The sequence below is a fragment of the Lytechinus pictus genome, chromosome 3 (genome assembly GCF_037042905.1).
Source record: "Lytechinus pictus isolate F3 Inbred chromosome 3, Lp3.0, whole genome shotgun sequence".
Lineage (NCBI taxonomy): Eukaryota > Metazoa > Echinodermata > Echinoidea > Temnopleuroida > Toxopneustidae > Lytechinus > Lytechinus pictus.
This window is the reverse complement of record NC_087247.1, coordinates 1,682,274-1,707,940: the sequence shown is the minus strand read 5'-3', so window position 1 is coordinate 1,707,940 and position 25,667 is coordinate 1,682,274. Positions and strand designations below refer to the sequence as shown.

Here is a 25,667-nt window from a genome sequence, read left to right as displayed (position 1 = left end):
TTGTATGATAAGTGGATTTTTAAGTCGTTGTTTTCTAAGGAACCACGTCAATGCCAATCCGTTTTATTTTGTGTGTCAAGAGCGGAACTAAAAACTTCTTTCCTAACATGTGACGTGTTCTTCACTCGCTCGAAGTGCCCCTCAATTTTTCTACAAATTTTCCCCTTCGCAATGAAGTTCATAACTTCATACATACGTTCATACTCTCCTTGTTAAGACTTTGTGCATTTCATTTTATGATTACGCATGGTGCTTTTTCTTTGGATTTTTGTTCTTCAACTACTCAATTAAAAAGCCTGGTGGTAAAATAACATAAATCAACCCAGTGTGCTGGGGTGGCCCCACAGTAGAGACAGGGGGGATCAACCGCCCATGGCCCTGGAAAGCAGGGTGCGGGTCAGCACCCTTTAAAAATTTGGCTGTTATGGTATAATATAGGTATATCAATAGGCTTCATTTTAACTCAAAACAACAGTCATATATCCCTTGGGGGATGTTGACAAAATATGATTCTGGAATGAAGACCTTTGTTTTACCAGAACCTCCTCTTGGAAAATCTTTCTAAGCCCCACGACCGCCCTCATTATTTTTCAAGTGGTGGGAGAAGAAAGTAGATGGAAAATAAAGTATAAAAATGGGTCGATAAAGTCTAAATATCCCTGTTATCATGGTTATTCAGCTCAGTGAGACACTGGTTCAGAGAACCCACAACAACTTTGGGATGGTTATGAAGATGGTCGGTACCAAGACACGCAAAGTACTACAATTCAAAATATTCAATGGACCAATTTGTGTTGAATGCTGGTGCTGGTGCTGTGGCAACACTGCAACATGATCTTTCATAGCCAAATTATATAGACGAAAATGTTTAGGGATGTACTTTAAAAGGGTGATTAAAAAATATTTAACAAAATAAAGATAAAAGCTGTTTAAATAATATATACAACGTTGTTTACTATAATATTAACCATATAATAGTTGTTTTAACAGTTCAAATAAATCTTTAACAACAAAGAACTACTGTAAGATTCAGATAGTAAAAAGTGTTGTATACAATATTAAACGTTTTTACTCTGTGCACTCAAAAAAAAGTTAATCCAATATTGGGTAATATGGGAACATGTATGGTTGGTGGGTAAAATGATATGGAGCGTTGTGACCCAGTACATTAGTCGAAACAGAGGGTCGTGGGTTTAAATCCCAGCTATGGCGTAATTTCCTTCGGCAAGAAATTTATCCACATTGTGCTGCACTCGACCCTGGCGAGGTGAATGGGTAACCCGATAGGATTTGTTCCTTGAACGCTTTAGCGACTGTTAATATGGCGGCTTAGCTACTGCCGGGGTAATAATATGATACCAAGTATCAAAGCACAGTTGAGTATAGGCACATAGTAACTGCGCTATATAAATGGACATATTTTTATTATTATTTACCACATACTTTGTAAATTTTACGCAATGTTGCGTTGAAATTTACACTTTAAATTTGCATTTTGCCCAGTATGAGGGGAAAATTACACGGCAAACATGCTTGTTCCCTTTAAACCCAATATTGGGTAAACTTTTACTCATTTTTTAGAGTGTGTGTAGTAGGTCGATGCCGAATCTCGGTAATCTTTTCACGTGCTTCCCACCACCGACATCATACCTAATGATACTGGGGTACAGATGGGGGCTTCGAGGCATTTTGACCCGTCAACATTTCAACGACCGAATAGAAAAATAAAAAGAAGAAAAGATAAGGAAATAAGGTAAAATATGACATTATTTGCTGTGTATGAGTTAAGGGGTGCAGTGCAGTAAAACAGAACGCAGAAACAAATGTGACGTTTCTTCACTTTGAAAATAGATAGAGAGAGAAAGCGACAAGTTTAACAAACTTGTAACGTCATGATCGTCGCATTTAATGGAGAATTTGTGATTTGCTTAAAATATTTTTTTTTATTTGTTCACAACCCTTTCTTCCTCTCCCTTGTCATTTACCCCCCCCCCCCCCAAGTGTATAATAATACAAATTCAATTGTATTATGGAAGATAAATGGCAGGGGTGATTTACGAAGGAGTAATAACTCATCTGCTCATTGATTTACAATAATTTTATAATTTTAATAACTTTAAAAATATCAAACTTGGTTTTATTTTGATCAGTCGCCACGGGTGTTGGGTGGGTAAACAATATCAAATATTATGAGTATGAGCAATTTCAAACAAGTGAAATTATTAGTCGGCGAAATTGTTGAAGGATTATATTTGGATATTGTATATACGCACGATGAGTGGGAGGACGTTTCCTCTTCTGAATTTTCTGGGCCATCACATCCGATGGTCCTGTTAACCCAAACGAAGCGAGCTGGTGGAGGTGTCTGCTCGTTGGTCCTGAAGAATAGGATAAATAGGACCTGGTATCCAACTACCAAGTAACAAAGCTCAAAGGAAAGCATCAGAGATTTGATCCAGCAGCAGAGGGTGACGAAGTTGGAAAGGCAACGCAAAACAAAAGAAAGAATCTCAAAGAAGGTACGTTACTATATTTTTATTCGAGGAATCTGGTTTGGCCTGATGATCGCAGAGCGATTTTAAATCTTATCGATGCTTACTTATTGTAAGTTTTGTAACGTAAACGAATGGTGTTGATAAATAATTGATTTCGATTGCAAGGACTAAGTGAGGGGATAGTGGTGTATCAGTTTTATTACGTTATTGATATAGAACTTAGACCTTAACAATTGTAGTATGGATAAATTATTTCACTAATATGAGTTTTTAAATGCACTATTTGTACATTTTTTTTAAACAATGACATCACACACACTGACATCATCATTGCCGGGATTGTCGGGAAAATAAAAACAAACAAAATAAACAGTCGATCTTCTGATTGCTTACTTTAAAAAAAAATTGGAAATAGGGTAAAACAAAATAGATTTTATATAAATTTCGTTAATGTAATTAAAGTGGATTATCTTCCCATTTTACTGCAGCGCATGCTGTTGACAGTGTTAATTAGTTAACTCAAATTTAGGCATTTTACATTACAGATATCAGTTGTCAACAAGACTGAATAAAGATGAATCACAGCATTAGCATAATCTTAGCCACAGTGGCCTTGGTCGTCGCATCCATGGTCGGTGCTGCCCCAGGAGGAAAACATGGACCTGGTGGACATGACCACGGTCCCGGCGGCCACGACCACGGACCAAGACATGATCACGGTCCTCGTGGTCACGACCACGGACCCGGGCATGAGCATGGTCCTCGGGGCCACGACCATGGCAACGATCGCGATCAACCAACCGAGGCCAACGAAGTGGCTTCTCTCGAGCCGGGAAGATGCACCAAAATTGTGAGGTAGGAACATGTCTCAATAAATCATGCTTTAAACGAGTATACATCCAGCATATCTCACCATTATATTAGTATAAAACGCTTAATAGTAAGAAATATTTTTCTGGTCAAAGAAAAAAGTTAATTCTGAATCTTGAAGCTGACAATGGGCCTTTATGATTCACCGCATATCTAATGGGGTTCACTTTTCGCCACATTCGAAGCTGAGTTTATGAAAAAAAATGCGTTCATCAGCACCACTGTCACCATGCTGAAATACAACGAGATTAAATATCTGCAGAGGTGTAATGCCAACTTACATAACATTTGATCCTCTTTTTCTTAAACATTGCACTATCAGGTATTTATAAGGGGAAAAGTGTTGCTGTTGTTTTTTCCTTCAAGCCACGTTTGAATTTTTTTTTTATTATTTTACCGAATTTTTACATACAGCGCTACAGTCACAGTGACGCAATCATACCAAACTCGAAGAAGAGTCGCAACGAGGACAAGGTGCGGATGGCTTCATTTGGCACACTGCAGGAAATACAGGTGAATATGTTATCCTCGACATAAATTCATCCAACCAATGGTCCATGCATGATGGCCTACACAGCAATAAACTGAAGTGTTAACCAGTGTACATAGAGCACCATACCAGTCATTTTCATCCGGTGTTAAATTATGTGTTAGTTCAACATACATTATAACAACACTTGGGTTGTTATCAGGGGCGGAAATCTCTTCCAAAAGTTAGGGGGGACACAGGGGCGGATCCAGCCTTCGCCAATAGGAGGGGGGGGGGGCGGAAATTTGTTTCAGCCATATTTTCCCCAATCGGCAGCTCGAAGATGATTTTTGTTTGTTTCTTTGAAGGAATAGTCCTCATTAGTCACTTCTTAGCTTTATTGTTATAAATTAATATATAAAATCATAATCCTTATTTATATGATGCGAGCGCGAAGCGCGAGCTAATTTTTTGGAAATTTTGTGTATTTTTTCCTGAAATTTGAACATTCTGGGCAATGTTTGTTATCCTGAAAAAGATGTGTATGCAACTTAATAATTACTACGAACGCAAAGCGCGAGCAGAAATGAACTGATGGAAAAGATACCTGTTAAAGTAGCATTTAACAATCAAATAATGCGAGCGCGAAGCGCAAGCTAATTCTTTTTTTACATTTCACCCAAAGAATGGGAATTCTAAGCACTTTTTGTAACTCAAGCAGAATAGGTATATAAGTAAACAATTGATGCGAGCGCGAAGCGCGAGCGGAAAATTTCGAGATTTAGTCCTATATTTACTGAACGAGACACTATTCATGTTTTGTAAATCATGAAAAGGATGAGTATTAATAATGCGAGCGCAAAGCGCGAGCAGAAAATTTTTATATACGTTTTGAACTGGTACCTGTTGAAAAGGTAACTGTTAAGGACTGCTTGCACTTAGCCATGAAGGCGTGACATATTTCAACAATCAAAAGATGCGAGCGCGAAGCGCAAGCTGAACAATTTTGAACTTTCTAAAGAAAGAATGGAAAATTTTAATTATTTGTTTTTTAATCGTGTACAGGATAGCTATATAATTTAATAATTGATGCGAGCGCGAAGAGCGAGCAGAAGAAAAAAAAATCGAGATTTAGACCTAAAAATGGGCCACTCCGTTCATGTTTTGTAAATAATGAAAAGGATGAGTAATATGGGGTCTTCCTACATTATGCGAGCACAAAGCGCGAGCAGAAAAATTGTGATATTGTGATCTGAAACTGGATAATGATTTAAATAGAGAACAAGTTGAGTATCTGAATAAACATGCGCGCGCGTGTTTCATATTTAGACCTAGAATCTAGGCATTCTAAATACATCTTTAATCATGAAAATCATGAAACTTTGATATTCCAATCTGAAAAAAAGAGTCAATTTCAGCTTTATATTTCAAGCACTTTGTAGAAAAATTGTAAGGTGGATATGGATCGCACTTAAAAAAGAGCTGATATTTTCATTATTATTACTCTGAGTTTTGACATAGGACCGGGACATCCTTACGACATGTCATCATATGAAAATGATGACTATTCCTCTTGCTAAGCGAGATGAAACAAAAGGGACAATTTGATTATCAAATTAATATCATATTTATTAATGCCTAATGAGGGCGCGAAATCTGATGATATTATGGCATAAAAACTGGACATTTCACTTTTGTAATTATGAATAGGATGCATCAGTTAAAGTATTTTTAACCATTAATGCGAGCGCATATTGCGAGCTAAAATATTTGATAAACTGTCACGAAAAGGGGTTTTTAAGTAGTTTGTTGTATAATCAATATTGAAACATATATAACTCGCCAATCAAAATGCGAGCCGTGCAGCGCGCTAGCTGATACGTCTTAACAATCAGACCTGAAAAGGGATATTTTGAAAACTTTATGAAATACACGAAAATAATAGGTACCTGATAAATGAAAATTTGCGAGCGCACAGCGCAAGCAGCAAATGTTAATATTCAGACCATAAAACTTACATTTTTACAGAGCACTTTTTGAAAATCAATTTGTAAATCACACAAAATAATGAAAGTTCGATTTCCGAGGTGAAATATGTTTTGTATATTGACTTCCAAACTTGACATTCGAGCTCCATATTGAACAAGATATGTAAATCACCTAACAGGCAATGCGAGCGCGAAGCGCGAGCGAAAATTTGTAGTGGCACGAAAGATTCTTTTTATTTTCCAAGTCTTCCCCTCATCTTATTTTATTTACTCGTCGTCCTTCTCTTCTTTTTCTCCTCTCCTTTCCCTCCTTTATTCCTTCTTTCTTTCCCTTTTTACTTTGCTCCGCCAAGAGGGGAGGGGGGGGGGGGCGGGCCCCTCGGCCCCCTGGTCCGCCTACGGGGACAAGGGGCGGGAAAATTCGACAAGCAAAAAAAAGCTTATCATCCCAAAAGTAAGGTCATCTCGTCCCAACTTGTCCCAAAATACATGTTTTATTTAGATTTAGAATGATGTATTTCTTACCATCATAAAAGACCAAAAATAGTAGGGGGGACATTTGATATTGTGTCCCCCCTACTATTTTGAGTAGGGGGGACACGTCCCCCCTGTCCCCCCTGGGATTTCCGCCCATGGTTGTTATTGAATACTCTTTGGTGTTATGTTCAAACTCTGGAATCTAATTTTTAAAACTTTGGCTGTGGGCCTCTGGGAAACAAACTGGCCCCTCCTCGACTACTCTACCCTTCCTTTTGCCTGTCCAAAGATGGATAGAAGTTCAATAAATATGATAATTTCATTATCTATCATTATTTCTTCTTCTGCTTCCGACATGTATAGGTGGAATCCTCACGTGGCGTACAGGCAAGTAACCAAACTCGTTTACGTCAATGTTCGCAAGTGTTGTGTTGGATTCATGGAGGTCAACGGAGTTTGTGAACCCCAAGGTATTTTTTTCATTGCTAATCATATACTTTGTTATAATAAAGATACTCTTACACTCTTCATAATAACAAAATATAAATTTAAGCTGTATCATGGTTTATATCTGTAATTTAGCCAGCATTTATTCTCGATCCCTCAAAAAAAGTACGAGGTTGGAAAGTCACTCAGAATATTTCGGATGTCAATATTTTTAACAACATAACGTATAATTGTATATCTGCCATTTCGAATACACGTGTAATATCATTCAAGTGGAAAGATCCTTCCCATTTTTTGGCTCTATAAGTAAACAGCGTTGCTGCTTTTTAGCTTACTGATCATTTTCAGTCATTACTGACACCTATAGAAGAATATGACTATTTATCGAATAATTATGCCAAATGTCCATTATTTCCTAATTCATAGGTATTACATTATACATAAATATTGTATTGTTTAAAAATTATAATAAAAACATAATATTAAAGCGGTAAATGTTACTTGTATTTTTTTTTTAATATAGGAGGGCGAACCTTACCACCGCCGACCACCATCATCACCGCACCACCGGACTCAACAACTCCTCGTGATGACAGCATTCCCGATGACGAGATGATGATTATTGATAATTCCCTGCAGAAGTTCGTCTTCTTCGTCATCGTCCTCGTCGCTATCCTCATCATTGGTATTGTCATCGGAGCCGTGGTCGTCCACCTGTGCGGGGGAAGAAAGGAGGTTATGAGAAGGTATGTTTCATAAGAATTATATGAGCAGGGCCACATTTCATAAAACTCTGCAGGTTACTTAAATAGATGCAAGAACATAACCATAAGACATGATTTTAATTGATGCTTATTAACAGGTTCATGATATTTCAAGAAATTGGTAGGTTATATACTTGTAAGAAACTAAACATTCTGCCCTTTAAACTGTCATTATAAAACAGATTCATTTTGGTCCAAGCATGTGTTATTGATCATGACATACATGTCATGATCAATAACACAAATATGAGGTGGAATTTTTTTAGTCCTCAAAATTCATCCTTCTACACTAGCCTCATTTCTTCTTTTTAAGTTTTAAAAATTCCTCCTTGTACATTAGCCTCATTTCTTGTTTATAAGTTCTCAAAATTCCACCTTGTACACTAGCCTCATTTCTTCTTTTCAAGTCCTCAAGTTCCTCCTTGTACACTAACCTCATTTCTTCTTTTTAGTCCTCAAAAGTCCTCCTTGTACACTAGCCTCATTTCTTTTTTTTAGGTTTTAAAAATTCCTCCTTGTACACTAGCCTCATTTCTTGTTTTTAAGTTCTCAAAATTCCTCCTTGTACACTAGCCTCATTTTCTTGTTTTTAAGTTCTTAAAATTCATCCTTTTACACTAGCCTCATCTCTTCTTTTTAAGTTTTCAAAATTCCTCCTTGTACACTAGCCTCATTTCTTCTTTTTAAGTTTTAAAAATTCCTCCTTGTACACTAGCCTCATTTCTTGTTTTTAAGTACTCAAAATTCCTCCTTGTACACTAGCCTCATTTTCTTGTTTTTAAGTTATTAAAATTCCTCCTTTTACACTAGCCTCATTTTTCTTTTTAAGTTTTCAAAATTCCTACTTGTACGCTAGCCTCATTTCTTCTTTTTAAGTTTTCAAAATTCCTCCTTGTACACTAGCCTCATTTCTTCTTTTTAAGTTTTCAAAATTCCTCCTTGTGCATTAGCCTCATTTATTGATTTTAAGTTCTCAAAATTCCTCCTTGTACACTAGCCTCATTTCTTCGTTTTAAATTAAAAAAAATCCTCCTTGTACAGTAGCCTCATTTCTTGTTTTTAAGTTCTCAAAATTCCTCCTTGTACACTAGCCTCATTTCTTCTTTTTAAGTTTTCAAAATTCCTCCTTGTACATTAGCCTCATTTCTTGTTTATAAGTTCTCAAAATTCCTCCTTGTACGCTAGCCTCATTTCTTCTTTTCAAGTCCTCAAATTCCTTCTTGTACACTAGCCCCATTTCTTGTTTTTAGTCCTCAAAATTCCTCCTTGTACACTAGCCTCATTTCTTCTTTTCAAGTCCTCAAATTCCTACTTGTACACTAGCCTCATTTCTTCTTTTTAAGTTTTCGAAATTCCTCCTTGTACACTAGCCTCATTTCTTGTTTTTAAGTCCTCAAATTCCTCCTTGTACACTAGCCTCATTTCTTGATTTCAAGTTCCAAAAATTCCTCCTTGTACACTAGCCTCATTTCTTGTTTTTAAGTCCTCAAATTCCTCCTTGTACACTAGCCTCATTTCTTGATTTCAAGTTCCCAAAGTTTCTCCTTGTACATTAGCCTCATTTCTTGTTTTTAAGTCCTAAAAATTCCTCCTTGTACACTAGCCTCATTTCTTCTTTTTGAGTCCTCAAATTCCTCCTTGTACACAAGCCTCATTTCTTCTTTTCAAGTCCTCAAATTCCTCCTTGTACACTAGCCTCATTTCTTCTTTTTAAGTTTTAAAATTCCTCCTTGTACACTAGCCTCATTTCTTCTTTTTAAGTTCTCAAAATTCCTCCTTGTACACTAGCCTCATTTCTTCTTTTCAAGTCCTCAAGTTCCTCCTTGTACACTAGCCTCATTTCTTCTTTTTAAGTTTTACAAATTCTTCCTTGTACACTTGCCTCATTTCTTGTTTTTAAGTTCTCAAAATTCCTCCTTGTACACTTGCCTCATTTTCTTGTTTTTAAGTTCTTAAAATTACCCCTTGTACACTAACCTCATTTTCTTGTTTTTAAGTTCTTAAAATTCCTCCTTTTACACTAGCCTCATTTCTTCTTTTTAAGTTCTCAAAATTCCTCCTTGTACACTAGCCTCATTTCTTGTTTTTAAGTTCTCAAATTCCTCCTTGTACACTAGCCTCATTTCTTGTTTATAAGTTCTCAAAATTCCTCCTTGTACACTAGCCTCATTTCTTCTTTTTAAGTTTTCAAAATTCCTCCTTGTACACTAGCCTCATTTCTTCTTTTTAAGTTTTCAAAATTCCTCCTTGTACACTAGCCTCATTTCTTGTTTTTAAGTTCTCAAAATTCCTTCTTGTACACTAGCCTCATTTCTTCTTATTAAGTTATCAAAATTCCTCCTTGTACACTAGCCTCATTTCTTCTTTTTAAGTCCTCAAGTTCCTCCTTGTACACTAGCCTCATTTCTTCTTTGTAGTCTTCAAAATTCCTCCTTGTACACTAGCCTCATTTCTTGTTTTTAAGTTATTTTTAAGTTCTAGGGTTATGACGACGGAATGCTGCTTCGATTGGGAAAAGAGAGGGATGGTTGGTATGGGTTGTCGACTAGTCGGATAATCATATCCTTGAATATCACATATTGGAGTATAAACAGGATACAATTTCAAGCACACATTTGTAAAGATTTAACATGTACATTAAGTGGAACTATTCTGCAATTACACTTTACAGAATATCAACACGAAGATTCAACAGGAAAACGAGGAAACAAACAACTAAAGATCTGAACGGTAAGTTGATTTAGTTTATGATTATTGATATCAAGATTTCAATGGTCGTCTTTTACAATAATCCTCCAAATTTGATTGAAATATGCCCAAGAAATAACTTTGATACTGTGACAATCATAACGTGACTAAACCTTGCCTCATGGGAGTGGTCTAGATCCAAACCAACCTTTGTTCTTAACATTGATATCCATTAATCAAAGAAGGCTCAGAAGGTTTCATCGCATTTTCATCGATATTTTGATCAATTGCAGAGAGAAATGCTTGCCTGTCCTAGATTCAACTTCATTCATTCCCAAATCTAGTGAAAGATCCCCTTTAGATGGTTTGATATCAGTTGATAGCCATATATCTTATGATTGATATTTTCTATTGACCTTTCAGGAAAATCATGCGGCAAGACACCTGAGGATGACCCACCCCCTCGCTATCAGAGCTTCAATGAACATGATAAACAAACCCCATCAACAGGAGTAGCCTACCATCCACATGGTCATGGTCATTCCAATGACCACGCCCATGGTCACAGCTATGGTCAAAAACATGGACACACTCATGACCAAAACCATGGTCACACCCACAACCACCCCCACTACCAACCCACCGCACCAACGTACGATGAGGAGTACGCTAACGCCGATATGATGGATGCCCGACCAATAGTAGCACTTCCGGTTCCGGGAAACGGCGTCCAAGCAAAGAGCTGCAATACACAAGCCGGGTACTTGGAGATCTACGAGTCGGAGCCTAAACCTACCAAACCTGGACATCACTAAGAGGCTCCAATTATTTCATGAGATGCCGGAGAGTAGAACAATGGAGGCTTAATGATTGAACGGCAAACCACAGATTAAGAAACTTTAAATTGAAGAAATGGGCAAAACTAACCCATATTCTATGTGTCATTTATTATACTCGCACAAAATCATATTTTGTGTATCTATTTACACTTATTGTACTTCATCGTGTGATTATAACGGATGTTTAATCGATGTACATATCCAATAATATTCTCTCTGTCTGAATAAATGATAACGATTTGAAAATTTGCATATTTTTACTCATTTCTACGGCACATCGTAATTGATAACCAAAATGAAAGTTACAGGATGGCCTACAAGTTGCGTGATAGATTGATTGATCGATTGATTGATTGATAACTTCATTGATAGATGAATTATTTGATGGATGGATTGATTGACAGATTTTTTTTCTATTGATTAATTGATAAAGAAAAAGATAAAGAGAGAGAGACAGATTGAAGGATCGTTTAATTTTGTCATTTGATTATTTGACATTTGATTTTATCTAATTCAATTTATTGTTATTGTTTGGTATCATTGATTGATTGATAATAGCAGGAATGATTGATTGATTTATATTACTGTTTATACATAGATATAGATAGATTGGTTGGTTGGTTGTTAGAAATATAATATGAATATTTGGATAGGCAGACATATAGATATATCGATTTACTGATTGATTGATTGACTAATTGATCCACAGATACATGTATGTACATTATATAGTTCAAAGTCGAGTTTGCGATTGAGTAAGTGAAGGGAAAGGAGACAAAGACTTACTTATAGGAAGAAGAGAACGGAAGGAAAGAGTTTTTTTGCTTTGTAGTAATCTTTATCATTCATTCAAAATTCATACATACATAATCAAGAAAATATAAAACAAAATGATAATTGCAACTGTGAGTACAGCAGCTGTGAATAATTTTGTTTTATAGTAACATTTATTATTCATTCATATAAAATTATTATTCATTCAAATAAAATTCATAATTTGATAATTCAAATTCAAAATTCATGGTGTGATAATAAACATATTGAATAATACATGAATAATAAACTACATATACAGTGCGTATCAAAAAAAGTTTACACTTTGAAAAAGTCCTGTAAAATTATACATTTGTAAAATCCTGAATATTTTTCCACATTTTAACATTGGTACAGATCCATTTAAGCAAATGACGATATAACTGTCGAAAAATATTTCCGCTTGAGTGAGCACCACTTACTTTTGAAAACTTATTGAAAAATGATTTGTGCAGAACTTTGAAATAGTTATGCGAATAAAAGTAGACCTTAATCATGAAGAACACATGTAATTTAGCTAGTAAAATTGATTTGAAGATATCTCTTACCTTTTTTAACTTGTTTCCTTGCCCAAAACACTTCGAAGAATGCATTGCGCCCCACCCCACTCCCCCACACACCAAGTCCATTGTGACGATATTTGCTTTACACTGAGCTGTGATTTACATGAAATGGCTTAGGCTTGATTTACATTTTGTTAATCATTGTCAAGCTTGGGAAAAGTGTGGAGAAACAATTTTGAATGAAAAATGAAATGTAAACCCACTTTAAATGATAAAACCTTAGTGAAAAATGCTGGAGATGTCTGATATAAACTTTCGTTCAGATTCAATTATGTCCTCAGATCCAGCTGGCCCAAAAATGGTAAAGGTTGTGCTTACTAAGTGTTGAAATTTCAATTTGGGTGACAAAATTGTTACAAAATGTTTGAATGTATCCGTTTTATTCAATTGACTAAAGTGCAAGGGAATTGTATGAGAAATGTATCGCAGGGTAAGTTTGATTTCACCCTTTCCCCTTGACACAGCGTGAAAACGAGCATTTCTGCGCAAACAGATTTCTGCGAGCTTTACAAAAATGGACAGTGCTCACTCACGTGTAACATTCTGTCAAAAAAAAATTCTTTTGTTGGTTAGATGAGACCCAAACCCAAGATTATATGTGAAAAAATTACCCACATGTTGTATACTTTTTAATTCCCAGGGCTTTTTCAAAGTGTAAACTTTTTTTGATACGCACTGTAGAATGATAGAGATTAATAAAAATAGTGATTTGTTTAAACTGATTTAGAGATTGATGGATTGCTTGAATGATTTTTTTATTAATCATTTCACAAAATCTCATTTAAATTCATTTGATTGCTAGGTAACTAGTTACCTAGGTAACTAGGTAACTAGATAACTAGCTACCTAGGTAACTAGTTACCTAGTTACTAGGTAACTAGCTAGGTAACTAGGTAACTAGTTAACTAGGTAACTAGGTAACTAGATAACTAGCTAGATAACTAGGTAACTAGCTAGCTAACTAGCTAACTAGCTAGATAACAAGGACACTTCTTCCTTATATTGAGAACATTTACTTCCTTATATTGAGAACGTTAACGTACAGGACCTTTACCTCCTTATAATGAGAACGTTTCTTCCTTATATTGAGGATTTTTTCTCTTAAAATAAGGATGTTTTTATATTGAGAACGTTTACTTCCTTATATTGAGAACGTTTCATTCTTCTATTAAAGAAGTTTTTACCTCCTTATAATGAGGACATTTCTTCCTTATAATGAGAAAGTTTCTTTCTTATATTGAGAATATTAACTTCCTTTTAACGAGAACATTAACCTCGTTATATTGAGAATGTTTCTTTCTTATATTGAGAACATTTACCTCCTTATAACGAGGACGTTTCTTTCTTATATTGCGAACATTTACCTCGTTATAACGAGGATATTTACCTCCTTATAACGAGAACATTTACCTCCTTATAATGAGAACGTTTCTTTCTTATATTGAGAATATTAACTTCCTTTTAACGAGAACATTAACCTCGTTATATTGAGAATGTTCTTTCTTATATTGAGAACATTTACCTCCTTATAACGAGGACGTTTCTTTCTTATATTGCGAACATTTACCTCGTTATAACGAGGATATTTACCTCCTTATAACGAGAACATTTACCTCCTTATAACGAGAACATTTACCTCGTTATAACGAGGATATTTACCTCGTTATAACGAGGATATTTACTTCGTTATATTGAGAACATTTACCTCGTTATAACGAGGATATTTACCTCGTTATAACGAGAACATTTACCTCCTTATAACGAGAACATTTACCTCCTTATAACGAGGATATTTACCTCATTATAACGAGAACATTTACCTCCTTATAACGAGAACATTTACCTCGTTATAACGAGGATATTTACCTCGTTATAACGAGGATATTTACTTCGTTATATTGAGAACATTTACCTCGTTATAACGAGGATATTTACCTCCTTATAAGGAGGATATTTACTTCGTTATAACGAGAACATTTACCTCGTTATAACGAGGATATTAACTTCGTTATAACGAGAACATTTACTTCTTTATAACGAGAATATTAACCTCCTTATAACGAGAACAGTTACCTCGTTATAACGAGGATATTTACCTCGTTATAACGAGGATATTTAGGGAAAGCATCCATATTGTATTGGCAGCGTACACCCTGCGAGCACACCCCCGCTGCGGTAATTAGTGAACAGGATGTATCTCCCCGCTAGACGCAGCTAGCGGCGGCGCGCTGCTCAGATTAATGCAGATTAAGAGGAATCATTAATCCTAGGTTTTATCCTTGCAGCTTCTCGCCGCTTCTCGCAGCTTGCACGAGGCCAACTTGCAAGCGAATACTCGTACTCAAATGATGTGCTTCTTTCTATTTCCGTTGGTGAAATGTGCGCGACCGATGCGGCGATTTTTCTTGTCCGCCCGACACGAAATGGAGGTATTAAACTATGAAATATTGAGCTAAAAAGAGTCTTAGATTTTTAGCAAAATACTTCTTGTACGTTTCGAGGTGGAAATATTCATATTGATATGAGTTTTATATTATTTCCCTTGCGTAATAATTATCTATTTCTTCCAAAAAAGTACGATCATCACTTGTTCTTAATCCGACCCGACATGGAATAGGGCATAGTATCTTCTAGCAATGTAAAATTATGGCTTGCGTGTTTGTTTGGGTCCGTTTTGGCACGAAATGAAAGTATAAAAGAATGAAATATTGAGCTAACAAGTGTCTTAAAAACTTTTTAAAATATTTCTGGTACGTTTCAATGTGGAAAGATTCGTATTCATGTAATTAAACTTGCGAAATAATTATGTATTTCTTCGAACAATGTACGATAATCGCTTGTTCTTGAATTCGACCAGACATTTTTTTAAAAAAAATATGGAACATTGATAGACAACACGGGTCCTAGATTATTCTAAATATACTTTTAAAAAGTTTTAAGGCGGGAAGAATCTAATTACCTTTCGTAATAATTTATGGTATTTTCCAACAATCTACGATTATCGCATGTGTGTTTGTTTCCGCTCGGGCACGAAATGAAGATAAAAAAGAATGAAATGTTGAGCTAAAAGTGTCTTAAATGGTTTAGAAATATTTCTGGTACGTTTGTAGGTGGAAAGATTCGTATTCATATAATTAAACTTGCGAAATAATTACGTATTTCTTTGAACGATGTACGATAATCACTTGCTCTTGAATTCGACCAGACATTTAATAAAACAAAATATATTGGAATATTGACAGATAACACGGGTCCTAGAATATTTAACGCGGAAATAAAATAACTATTCTATTCTTCGAACAATACGATGATAGCTTGTTCTTGAATCCGACCCGACATGAAATGAAGCAAAATATTTGGAATGTTAATAGATAAAACGGGTAGTAGATTTCCAAATAGTTATGAGGCGGAAAGCATCTGACTGCCTTTTGCAATAATCTACGGTATTTTCCAGCAATGTACGATTATAGCTTGTTTGTTTATTTCTGCTCCGACCCGAAATGAAGGTGTAAATGTGCGAAATATTGAGCCATAAACTGTCTTATAAATGATCTAAAAAATACTTCTAGTACGTTTCAAAGTGGAAAGATTCATATATATCTAATTAACCCTGCTTAAAAATTAACTATTTCTTCCACCAATGTACGATAATCGCTTGTTCCTGTTTTAGAATGATGTAATTCACCTTGCCATTAATTTGATGGTTCAAATTACAAAATTTGTGATTTTATGCCATAATATTTCATGCAAAAGTATTCATGTAATTTCATTTCATGTTTACATAATCATTGGATTATTTGGTCGCAGCAGGTGAGTATAATAGTGCTTCTTCGCAATTCATTATGACTGTTTTCATACTCGTACATGTATACACAATTAATCAATTTAATGAAAAACGCTCAAGCGCAATGAAAAGAGCAGGATCTTTCGCAGAATATTTATGTCCGCTACGCCCATGACCCTTCAATGATAATTAATCAATATAATCTAAGTCGGATACTTTCTTTGAAAAGAACTCGCCGCGCATTATATGGTGAAAGCAAAATGACGCTTTGATCTTTAATGACTTAAACAGCACCTTTGTTAGGTATTTCTTAATCAGTTAATCTTAAAAGGGGATAAGAAGGAACATCCTGTGGAGTCTTTACTTTTTTGCCCTCTTATAATATTTTAATGCTTTTAAAAGTCATCCAACACTAGAATCTTTTGAAAAATTGGTTGGCGATTTCATGTAAACGGGGGGGGGGGGGGGTCGAAACTTATTAGACCTATAAAATCCTGGGCACGTTGAAATCAACAAAGTATATATAGCTCTATGGTATAATTTTTAGGGCGGTAATGTCAATAGGCATCCAAACAGAATACCTTGTTAGAAGGCGGGATTATTAGAACTTTGATTCTAACTTACCTTTTGTATCGGCGTGGGGCTACAAAATCTATGCAAATTGTTAACATAATTAAAAGAAAAATAGACTTAAAAATCGGGGGGGGGGGGGTATAAAACCAAGTCCATACTCATGTGGGCACTTATTGGTGTAACTCCTAGATTTACCCGGGCCACAATGCCTTGCCGCCTTTTTAGCTACTTTAAGAGATATGCCTCATTATGTTGCTATATAACTAAGATCAAATTTCATTTGGCCTTTGTAAATGACGCAAGCACGAGAACACGACACGAAGTGCGCTTGAATTTTCTATAAGGCAGATCCTTAACAATTTTGATAGTTTTGACAAGTAGAGAACGTTCGTAAATAATCAAATAAAATAAAGCTTCCATTTGTTGGGGGGGGGAGAGGGTGGGGGTGAGCAGGGAGGTACATGTATGGCAATTTTGTGTCCTTTACTCTTAACTGACTTTTGGAAGGACGTGTTCCCCCCCCCCCCCCCACCACATGTTTGATGTCCAACTACCCAAAACATATAATGTCGGCTTGGTCGCTATTTTTAAAATCCCGTTCTTTAAATCTTCATGTTCTATTTTTCACATTTGTTTTTTTAACATCCTTTAATTCATTGCATTTGCTTTCTTTTCTCCGTTTTCACACTTTCTTTTGCTCTCGCGATTTTTCAAATTACATTGAAAAATCATAATTACCCGAAACACTTTTGAAATATAATGTTCGTCTGTTTATTGCGTGCTCATTGTTCATAGTTTCATGTTGGGGTTTATTTTTGCACCACTTGGAATAACGTCAACCTGATCAGGCTTCCTGCTTTCACTCCTGTTCAAAGAAATCTTGTAATAGTTATTTTTGCCAAGAAATGCACAAAGATCGTCCAGACAAAAAAAATAACCGAGATGCCAACTGTTTTCAATGAAGCTCGGGCTCAATGAATTCGATCATGGGCACTAATCACTCCTTTGTGAAATGACGAAGTGCCAGTTGCTCGAACTTGTCACAATAGCTCTAAATCTACAGGGATATAAATCTATTGTTTCTTCGCATTTTATCGTTTAGAGGATAAAAGCATTGCGGCTCTAACTTTGTTGACAAATTAGACACAGGAGAAAAGTGACGCTTTTTGGACAAAATTGTTAGAGATGTAAAATAATCATCAACAATTGCGTATGCATCAATTAACTAGAAATGGCACGAACATGGCAATGATTCTGCATGGAGTGGAAATAGAACATATCATCCCTTTTTCAGTCCACGTTCATTTACCGCCATGTGATGTGCATCTAGAGCAATATAAAATTCTAAACGCAAATTGTATGAATAAATGCGGATCATTATTTATGTACATTACTATATTTTCAAATCCCCTTGCCCGGCATCCGGGGTAGGAGGATGGGCGGCAGCAGGGTAATTTTGATTAGGGGGAGGAGTAACTTTTTTTATACTTAATATCATATCGGAACAAGAACAAGCAATAGTTGCATCTTGTTAAAAGATGTAGATATTGTAGCGTAGGGAGAATTAGATTCTGTCCGTTCCAAAACTCTTCAGAAGTATATTTGTGATAATTTAAGATCTTTATGAACTCGATATTTGTCAATTTTATACCGCCATTTTATGTCGGGTCGGATCTCTTTCCGATTCGAAACCTTTTAGAAGTATCATCTAGATCAAAACTCTGTATGTAGGTATATCTACGATTTTCTTGAAGTCGACCATCATTTTATAACGGGTCGGATCAAGAACAACAATCGTATATTGTTGGAAGATATAGATATTTATAATCCAACAAAAATCAATTATTTCCACATCGAAAGTCTTAAAATATATTTTTATTGACAGAGGATATCTTTTAACTCGATATTCCATACTGAAATACTTTCATCTCATGTTGGATTGGATCAAGAAAAAAGAAATTTTGCGACTTTTATTCCATAAAAAATGCCTTTTCGACTTTGTCGGGAAAATTAGTCATTTAATTTTTTTCGGACAGAACATGGGCTCGTCCATATAGGGCAATATCAGTTATTTAAATCGTTTACACTCAAATTAAATTTCAAATCATGCACGATCGATCGTGCATTAATTAGAGATGTTTGTAACTCCATTTCATTTGCCTTTCCGATATTGTCGGGGAAAGTGTCATTTATGTTCTCAAAGAACATGAATTCAGTCCTAAAGATATATGAAATTTATCTTGAATTGTTTGCACCTCAAAACAATCGATCTTACATCAATCGGAAATGATGGCGAAAATCAAAGAACGACAGAGATATTCCATGCATCCAACAATCTAATGGAATCGGTTCGCGAAATACGCAGTAGCACCCATTCATCATGTTCATAACAAAATATAGAGGATGAAGAGTTTCCTCATTTGAATAACCACATGCGGCACTAAAAAAAAAGGATCGTCACATCTATCAGTTCCCATTATTTGTATAAAGGCCCTAGCCTATTTATTCACAAAATGTGGCTAAACTTAAAAAATAGACCTAAAATGATTCTGGGTTTATCAAATATTGCAGCCAATGAGTATCATACAGTTTCACTTTTTTTTTCATAAGTAAGATGTTTTGTATGGGGATGTCATCTGTGGATCCCAAGCGTTTTCTTTTTCTTCATTCAATGTTTCTTAATAAGAAAAAAAATGGACTACTAAACCGCATATCCGGTTTTTTTTAGTATTGTTCCTGCTCGAAATGATACAGAGCGATCAAAAGACGGCGTTTGTCTAGCTTTGAAAGTTAATGATAATGGGCGATAATTTGCATTCGACCCTTAACGCCCCCGCAATCCCTCCCCACTCTGCGTGTGGTCTTTAGCGTCACTAGGGAATTGTTAGCGCTCTATAGGAAACTGGTGGATGAAAGGCTGATCGGATTTAATCCCGTGCCTAGAAAGACAGTATTGAATATCCTCGATACTGAAAAGCACTGATTTTTATGCCGAGACTTAAACCTCGGTCACGTTTGATCTACGGCAGCCGTAAAGCGAATCAAAAACAGCCGTTTATTCATTTTTTTAAAATACAAACCACCTATTTGCAGCTGGTTCAAAAATGTTAAAACGGCTGTTTTCGACTCGCCGTACAGCCCTCGTAGAGCAAATGTGACCGATGTATAAATAGCAGTGCTGATTAGTGGCGTACCTAGATTTTTCAAGGGGGGGGGGGGTGCAAATTCGTCCGCCCAAAAATTTGACAAGCAAAAAAAGGTCTTGAACCACAAGTAAATGACATTTCGCGCCAGAAAAAAAATGACAAGCAAAAAAAAAGGTCTTCACATTAGGAGAGGGGTCACTTATGGCCCGTCAGGGATCACTTTTGACTCGTCAGGGGGGGGGGGGGGCATGGATACGTCACTTGCATGTAATGTGACTCGTCAGGGAGAAGTCTGCCCCCCCCTTATTAGGTACGCTAATGGTGCTGATCGTTGACTTTGGCCGGTTTATTAGGTCCGGTAAAAGGTAAGGGTTTGAATAAAAAGAATTAAACGTCTCAGATTAATTGAAAATCGTTCGGGACAGAAATTATTTCAAAATTGTTTTGATTTGGAAATTATATTGAAATGATTTAATTACCTTCTAGAACAAACTCTTTCCTAAAAACCCTCCTAACCCTATAGTACAATTCACGTATCTTTTCAATTAAGTCAGAAATCTAAATCCTAAATACATTGGATAATGGTCTCAACGTCTCAGATCAGCTCATGAACGATCGGAACGTATTTTAAAATTATTTGAGGTGGAAATTATATAGAATCTATTTCAGATACTATAGACTCTTTCTCCTGAAATAAATATTATTCGCTTATCTTTCCAATATAGTCGGAAAGGGAAATACGTTGAAATAAAAGTACTCAACATCTTAGATTATAATGCACGATCGTTCGAGACGTATTTTAGAGATTGTTTTGAAGTGGAAATGATGTATCATGAAATCAATTAAAACCTTTCAATGTAAACTCTTATTCTCCTGAAAGAAATACAATTCGCGTATTTTTCCGATAAAGTCCCACAGAAGCAGATTGCGTTCCCAATAATTTTCAAGAATCAAGAGTGCCTACAAAATCAAAAATTCGGCAAAAGTTACCAAAAAAAAACCAAATATACCCAAACAAATTATATGATGTCAGAAACAAAATCAAAATGTCAAAAACATCAAAACAAAAATAACATAAAAGAAAGTATATCAAATCAACATAAAAAGTAAGGCAGCATAATGTCAAACAAAATAAAAAGAAGTAGACATTGTGTTGATTTGCGATTTAGCGTGTTGAATGATTTGGCGTCATTATCATTCCCCAAAATTTAGTCTGCCGTTGCTATCAATATTCGCACTAATTCAGTTACATTCGGGCATCATATTCATATTGTCTCATTTTATCTGGCCTCTAAAAATTATTAATATCTTCCCATGGCAAAGATGAATAGGCATACCACTCTAGTTATACGCTCTTGGTGGACATTATCCGGCGAGTTGGATGATATAGGCCTATTCATACCAAGATGTCTCAAACATGGCCTTAATAGAGGTAAAAACTATGCATGGGCACCATTCGTAAAATAGGCGTGTAATGCAGTATCCATCTGTATCCGGCCCCAAAATCATACGTTAAAAAAGTCATTAATTCAACTTATTTTTCATGTGTGAATCTTCCGTGTCAATCTCAATTCTTTTATTCTAACGAGGATATATACTTCGTTATAACGAGAGCATTTACCTCGTTATAAGGAGAACATTTACCTCGTTATAACGAGAACATTTACCTCGTTATAACGAGAGCATTTACCTCGTTATAACGAGAGCATTTACCTCGTTATAACGAGAGCATTTACCTCGTTATAACGAGAACATTTACCTCGTTATAACGAGAGCATTTACCTCGTTATAACGAGAGCATTTACCTCGTTATAACGAGAGCATTTACCTCGTTATAACGAGAGCATTTACCTCGTTATAACGAGAGCATTTACCTCGTTATAACGAGAACATTTACCTCTTTATAACGAGAGCATTTACCTCGTTATAACGAGGATATTTACCTCGTTATAACGAGAGCATAGTTATATATTTATATAGTTATATAGTTATATAGTTACCTAGTTACTAGGTAACTAGCTAGGTAACTAGGTAACTAGATAACTAGCTAACTAGCTAGATAACTAGCTAGATAACTAGCTAGAAATCTAGCTAGTTATCTAGCTAGTTATCTAGTTACCTAGTTACCTAGTTAACTAGTTACCTAGTTACCTAGGTAACTAGGTAACTACCTAGGTAACTAGTTACCTAGTTACCTAGGTAGTTATATAGTAATATATTTATATAGTTACTAGGTAACTAGGTAACTAGGTAACTAGGTAACAAGCTAGGTAACTAGGTAACTAGTTAACTAGGTAACTAGATAACTAGCTAGATAACTAGGTAACTAGCTAGCTAACTAGCTAACTAGCTAGATAACTAGCTAGAAATCTAGCTAGAAATCTAGCTAGAAATCTAGCTAGTTACCTAGTTACCTAGTTACCTAGTAACTATATAAATATATAACTATATAACTACCTAGGTAACTAGTTACCTAGTTACCTAGGTAACTAGGTAACTAGATAACTAGCTAGAAAACTAGCTAGATAACTAGCTAGATAACTAGGTAACTAGCTAGCTAACTAGATAACTAGCTAGATAACTAGCTACATTTTTAGCTAGATTTCTAGCTAGTTATCTAGCTAGTTATCTAGCTAGTTAGCTAGTTAGCTAGCTAGTTACCTAGTTATCTAGCTAGTTATCTAGTTACCTAGTTACATATACATACATATATATAACTATATACATGTATAAATATATAACTATATAACTACCTAGTTACCTAGCTAGTTACCTAGTAACTAAGTAACTATATAACTATATAACTATATAAATATATAACTATGCTCTCGTTATAACGAAGTATATATCCTCGTTATAACGAGGTAAATGTTCTCGTTATAAAGAGGTAAATGTTCTCGTTATAACGAGGTGAATGCTCTCGTTATAACGAGGTAAATGCTCTCGTTATAACGAGGTAAATGTTCTCGTTATAAAGAGGTAAATGTTCTCGTTATAACGAGGTAAATGCTCTCGTTATAACGAGAACATTTACTTCTTTATAACGAGGATATATACTTCGTTATAACGAGAGCATAGTTATATATTTATATAGTTATATAGTTATCTAGTTACCTAGTTACCTAGGTAACTAGGTAACTACCTAGGTAGTTATATAGTTATATATTTATATAGTTACTAGGTAACTAGGTAACTAGGTAACTAGTTAACTAGTTAACTAGGTAACTAGATAACTAGCTAGATAACTAGGTAACTAGCTAGCTAACTAGCTAACAGGTAACTACCTAGGTAACTAGTTACCTAGGTAGTTATATAGTTATATATTTATATAGTTACTAGGTAACTAGGTAACTAGGTAACTAGTTAACTAGTTAACTAGGTAACTAGATAACTAGCTAGATAACTAGGTAACTAGCTAGCTAACTAGCTAACTAGCTAGATAACTAGCTAGATAACTAGCTAGATTTCTAGCTAGAAATCTAGCTAGTTATCTAGCTAGTTATCTAGCTAGTTAGCTAGCTAGTTATCTAGTTACCTAGTTATCTAGCTAGTTTTCTAGCTAGTTATCTAGTTACCTAGTTACCTAGGTAACTAGGTAACTAGTTACCTAGGTAGTTATATAGTTATATATTTATATAGTTACTAGGTAACTAGGTAACTAGGTACCTAGTTAACTAGGTAACTAGATAACTAGCTAGATAACTAGGTTACTAGCTAGCTAACTAGCTAACTAGCTAGATAACTAGCTAGATAACTAGCTAGAAATCTAGCTAGAAATCTAGCTAGTTATCTAGCTAGTTAGCTAGCTAGTTATCTAGTTACCTAGTTATCTAGCTAGTTTTCTAGCTAGTTATCTAGTTACCTAGTTACCTAGGTAACTAGGTAACTAGTTACCTAGGTAGTTATATAGTTATATATTTATATAGTTACTAGGTAACTAGGTAACTAGGTAACTAGTTAACTAGGTAACTAGATAACTAGCTAGATAACTAGGTTACTAGCTAGCTAACTAGCTAACTAGCTAGATAACTAGCTAGATAACTAGCTAGAAATCTAGCTAGAAATCTAGCTAGTTATCTAGCTAGTTATCTAGCTAGTTAGCTAGTTAGCTAGCTAGTTACCTAGTTATCTAGCTAGTTATCTAGTTACCTAGTTACCTAGTTACCTAGTAACTAGGTAACTAGGTAACTATATACATATATAAATATATAACTATATAACTACCTAGTTACCTAGCTAGTTACCTAGTTACGTAGTTACCTAGTTACCTAGTAACTATATAAATATATAACTATATAACTACCTAGGTAACTAGGTAACTAGTTACCTAGGTAGTTACCTAGTTACCTAGGTAACTAGTTAACTAGGTAACTAGGTAACTAGGTAACTAGATAACTAGCTAGAAAACTAGCTAGATGACTAGCTAGATAACTAGGTAACTAGATAACTAGCTAGCTAACTAGCTAGATAACTAGCTAGATAACTAGGTAACTAGATAACTAGCTAGCTAACTAGCTAGATAACTAGCTAGATTTCTAGCTACATTTCTAGCTAGTTATCTAGCTAGTTATCTAGCTAGTTATCTAGCTAGTTAGCTAGTTAGCTAGCTAGTTACCTAGTTATCTAGCTAGTTATCTAGTTACCTAGTTACCTAGCTAGTTACCTAGTAACTAGGTAACTATAACTATATAAATATATAACTATGCTCTCGTTATAACGAAGTATATATCCTCGTTATAAAGAAGTAAATGTTCTCGTTATAACGAAGTAAATATTCTCGTTATAACGAGGTAAATATCCTCGTTATAACGAGGTAAATGCTCTCGTTATAACGAGGTAAATGCTCTCGTTATAACGAGGTAAATGCTCTCGTTATAACGAGGTAAATGTTCTCCTTATAACGAGGTAAATGCTCTCGTTATAACGAAGTATATATCCTCGTTATAATAAAAGAATTGAGATTGACACGGAAGATTCACACATGAAAAATAAGTTGAATTAATGACTTTTTTAACGTATGATTTTGGGGCCGGATACAGATGGATACTGCATTACACGCCTATTTTACGAATGGTGCCCATGCATAGTTTTTACCTCTATTAAGCCCATGTTTGAGACATCTTGGTATGAATAGGCCTATATCATCCAACTCGCCGGATAATGTCCACCAAGAGCGTATAACTAGAGTGGTATGCCTATTCATCTTTGCCATGGGAAGATATTAATAATTTTTAGAGGCCAGATAAAATGAGACAATATGAATATGATGCCCGAATGTAACTGAATTAGTGCGAATATTGATAGCAACGGCAGACTAAATTTTGGGGAATGATAATGACGCCAAATCATTCAACACGCTAAATCGCAAATCAACACAATGTCTACTTCTTTTTATTTTGTTTGACATTATGCTGCCTTACTTTTTATGTTGATTTGATATACTTCCTTTTATGTTATTTTTGTTTTGATGTTTTTGACATTTTGATTTTGTTTCTGACATCATATAATTTGTTTGGGTATATTTGTTTTTTTTTGTAACTTTTGCCGAATTTTTGATATTGTAGGCACTCTTGATTCTTGAAAATTATTGGGAACGCAATCTGCTTCTGTGGGACTTTATCGGAAAAATACGCGAATTGTATTTCTTTCAGGAGAATAAGAGTTTACATTGAAAGGTTTTAATTGATTTCATGATACATCATTTCCACTTCAAAACAATCTCGAAAATACGTCTCGAACGATCGTGCATTA

General features: G+C 35.2%; 1 protein-coding gene across 1 annotated transcript; it reads left to right on the top strand.

Moving 5' to 3' along the window:
- The first annotated feature begins 2,317 nt into the window (after positions 1-2,317).
- On the top strand, positions 2,318-11,701 carry LOC129256597 (uncharacterized). Its single transcript, XM_054894764.2, has 7 exons — positions 2,318-2,519; positions 3,041-3,350; positions 3,780-3,878; positions 6,663-6,769; positions 7,270-7,492; positions 10,182-10,240; positions 10,622-11,701. Exons 2-7 carry the CDS (start codon positions 3,070-3,072, stop codon positions 11,011-11,013), a joined length of 1,161 nt encoding a protein of 386 aa, XP_054750739.2. The 5' UTR covers positions 2,318-2,519; positions 3,041-3,069; the 3' UTR covers positions 11,014-11,701.
- Positions 11,702-25,667: the final 13,966 nt, after the last annotated feature.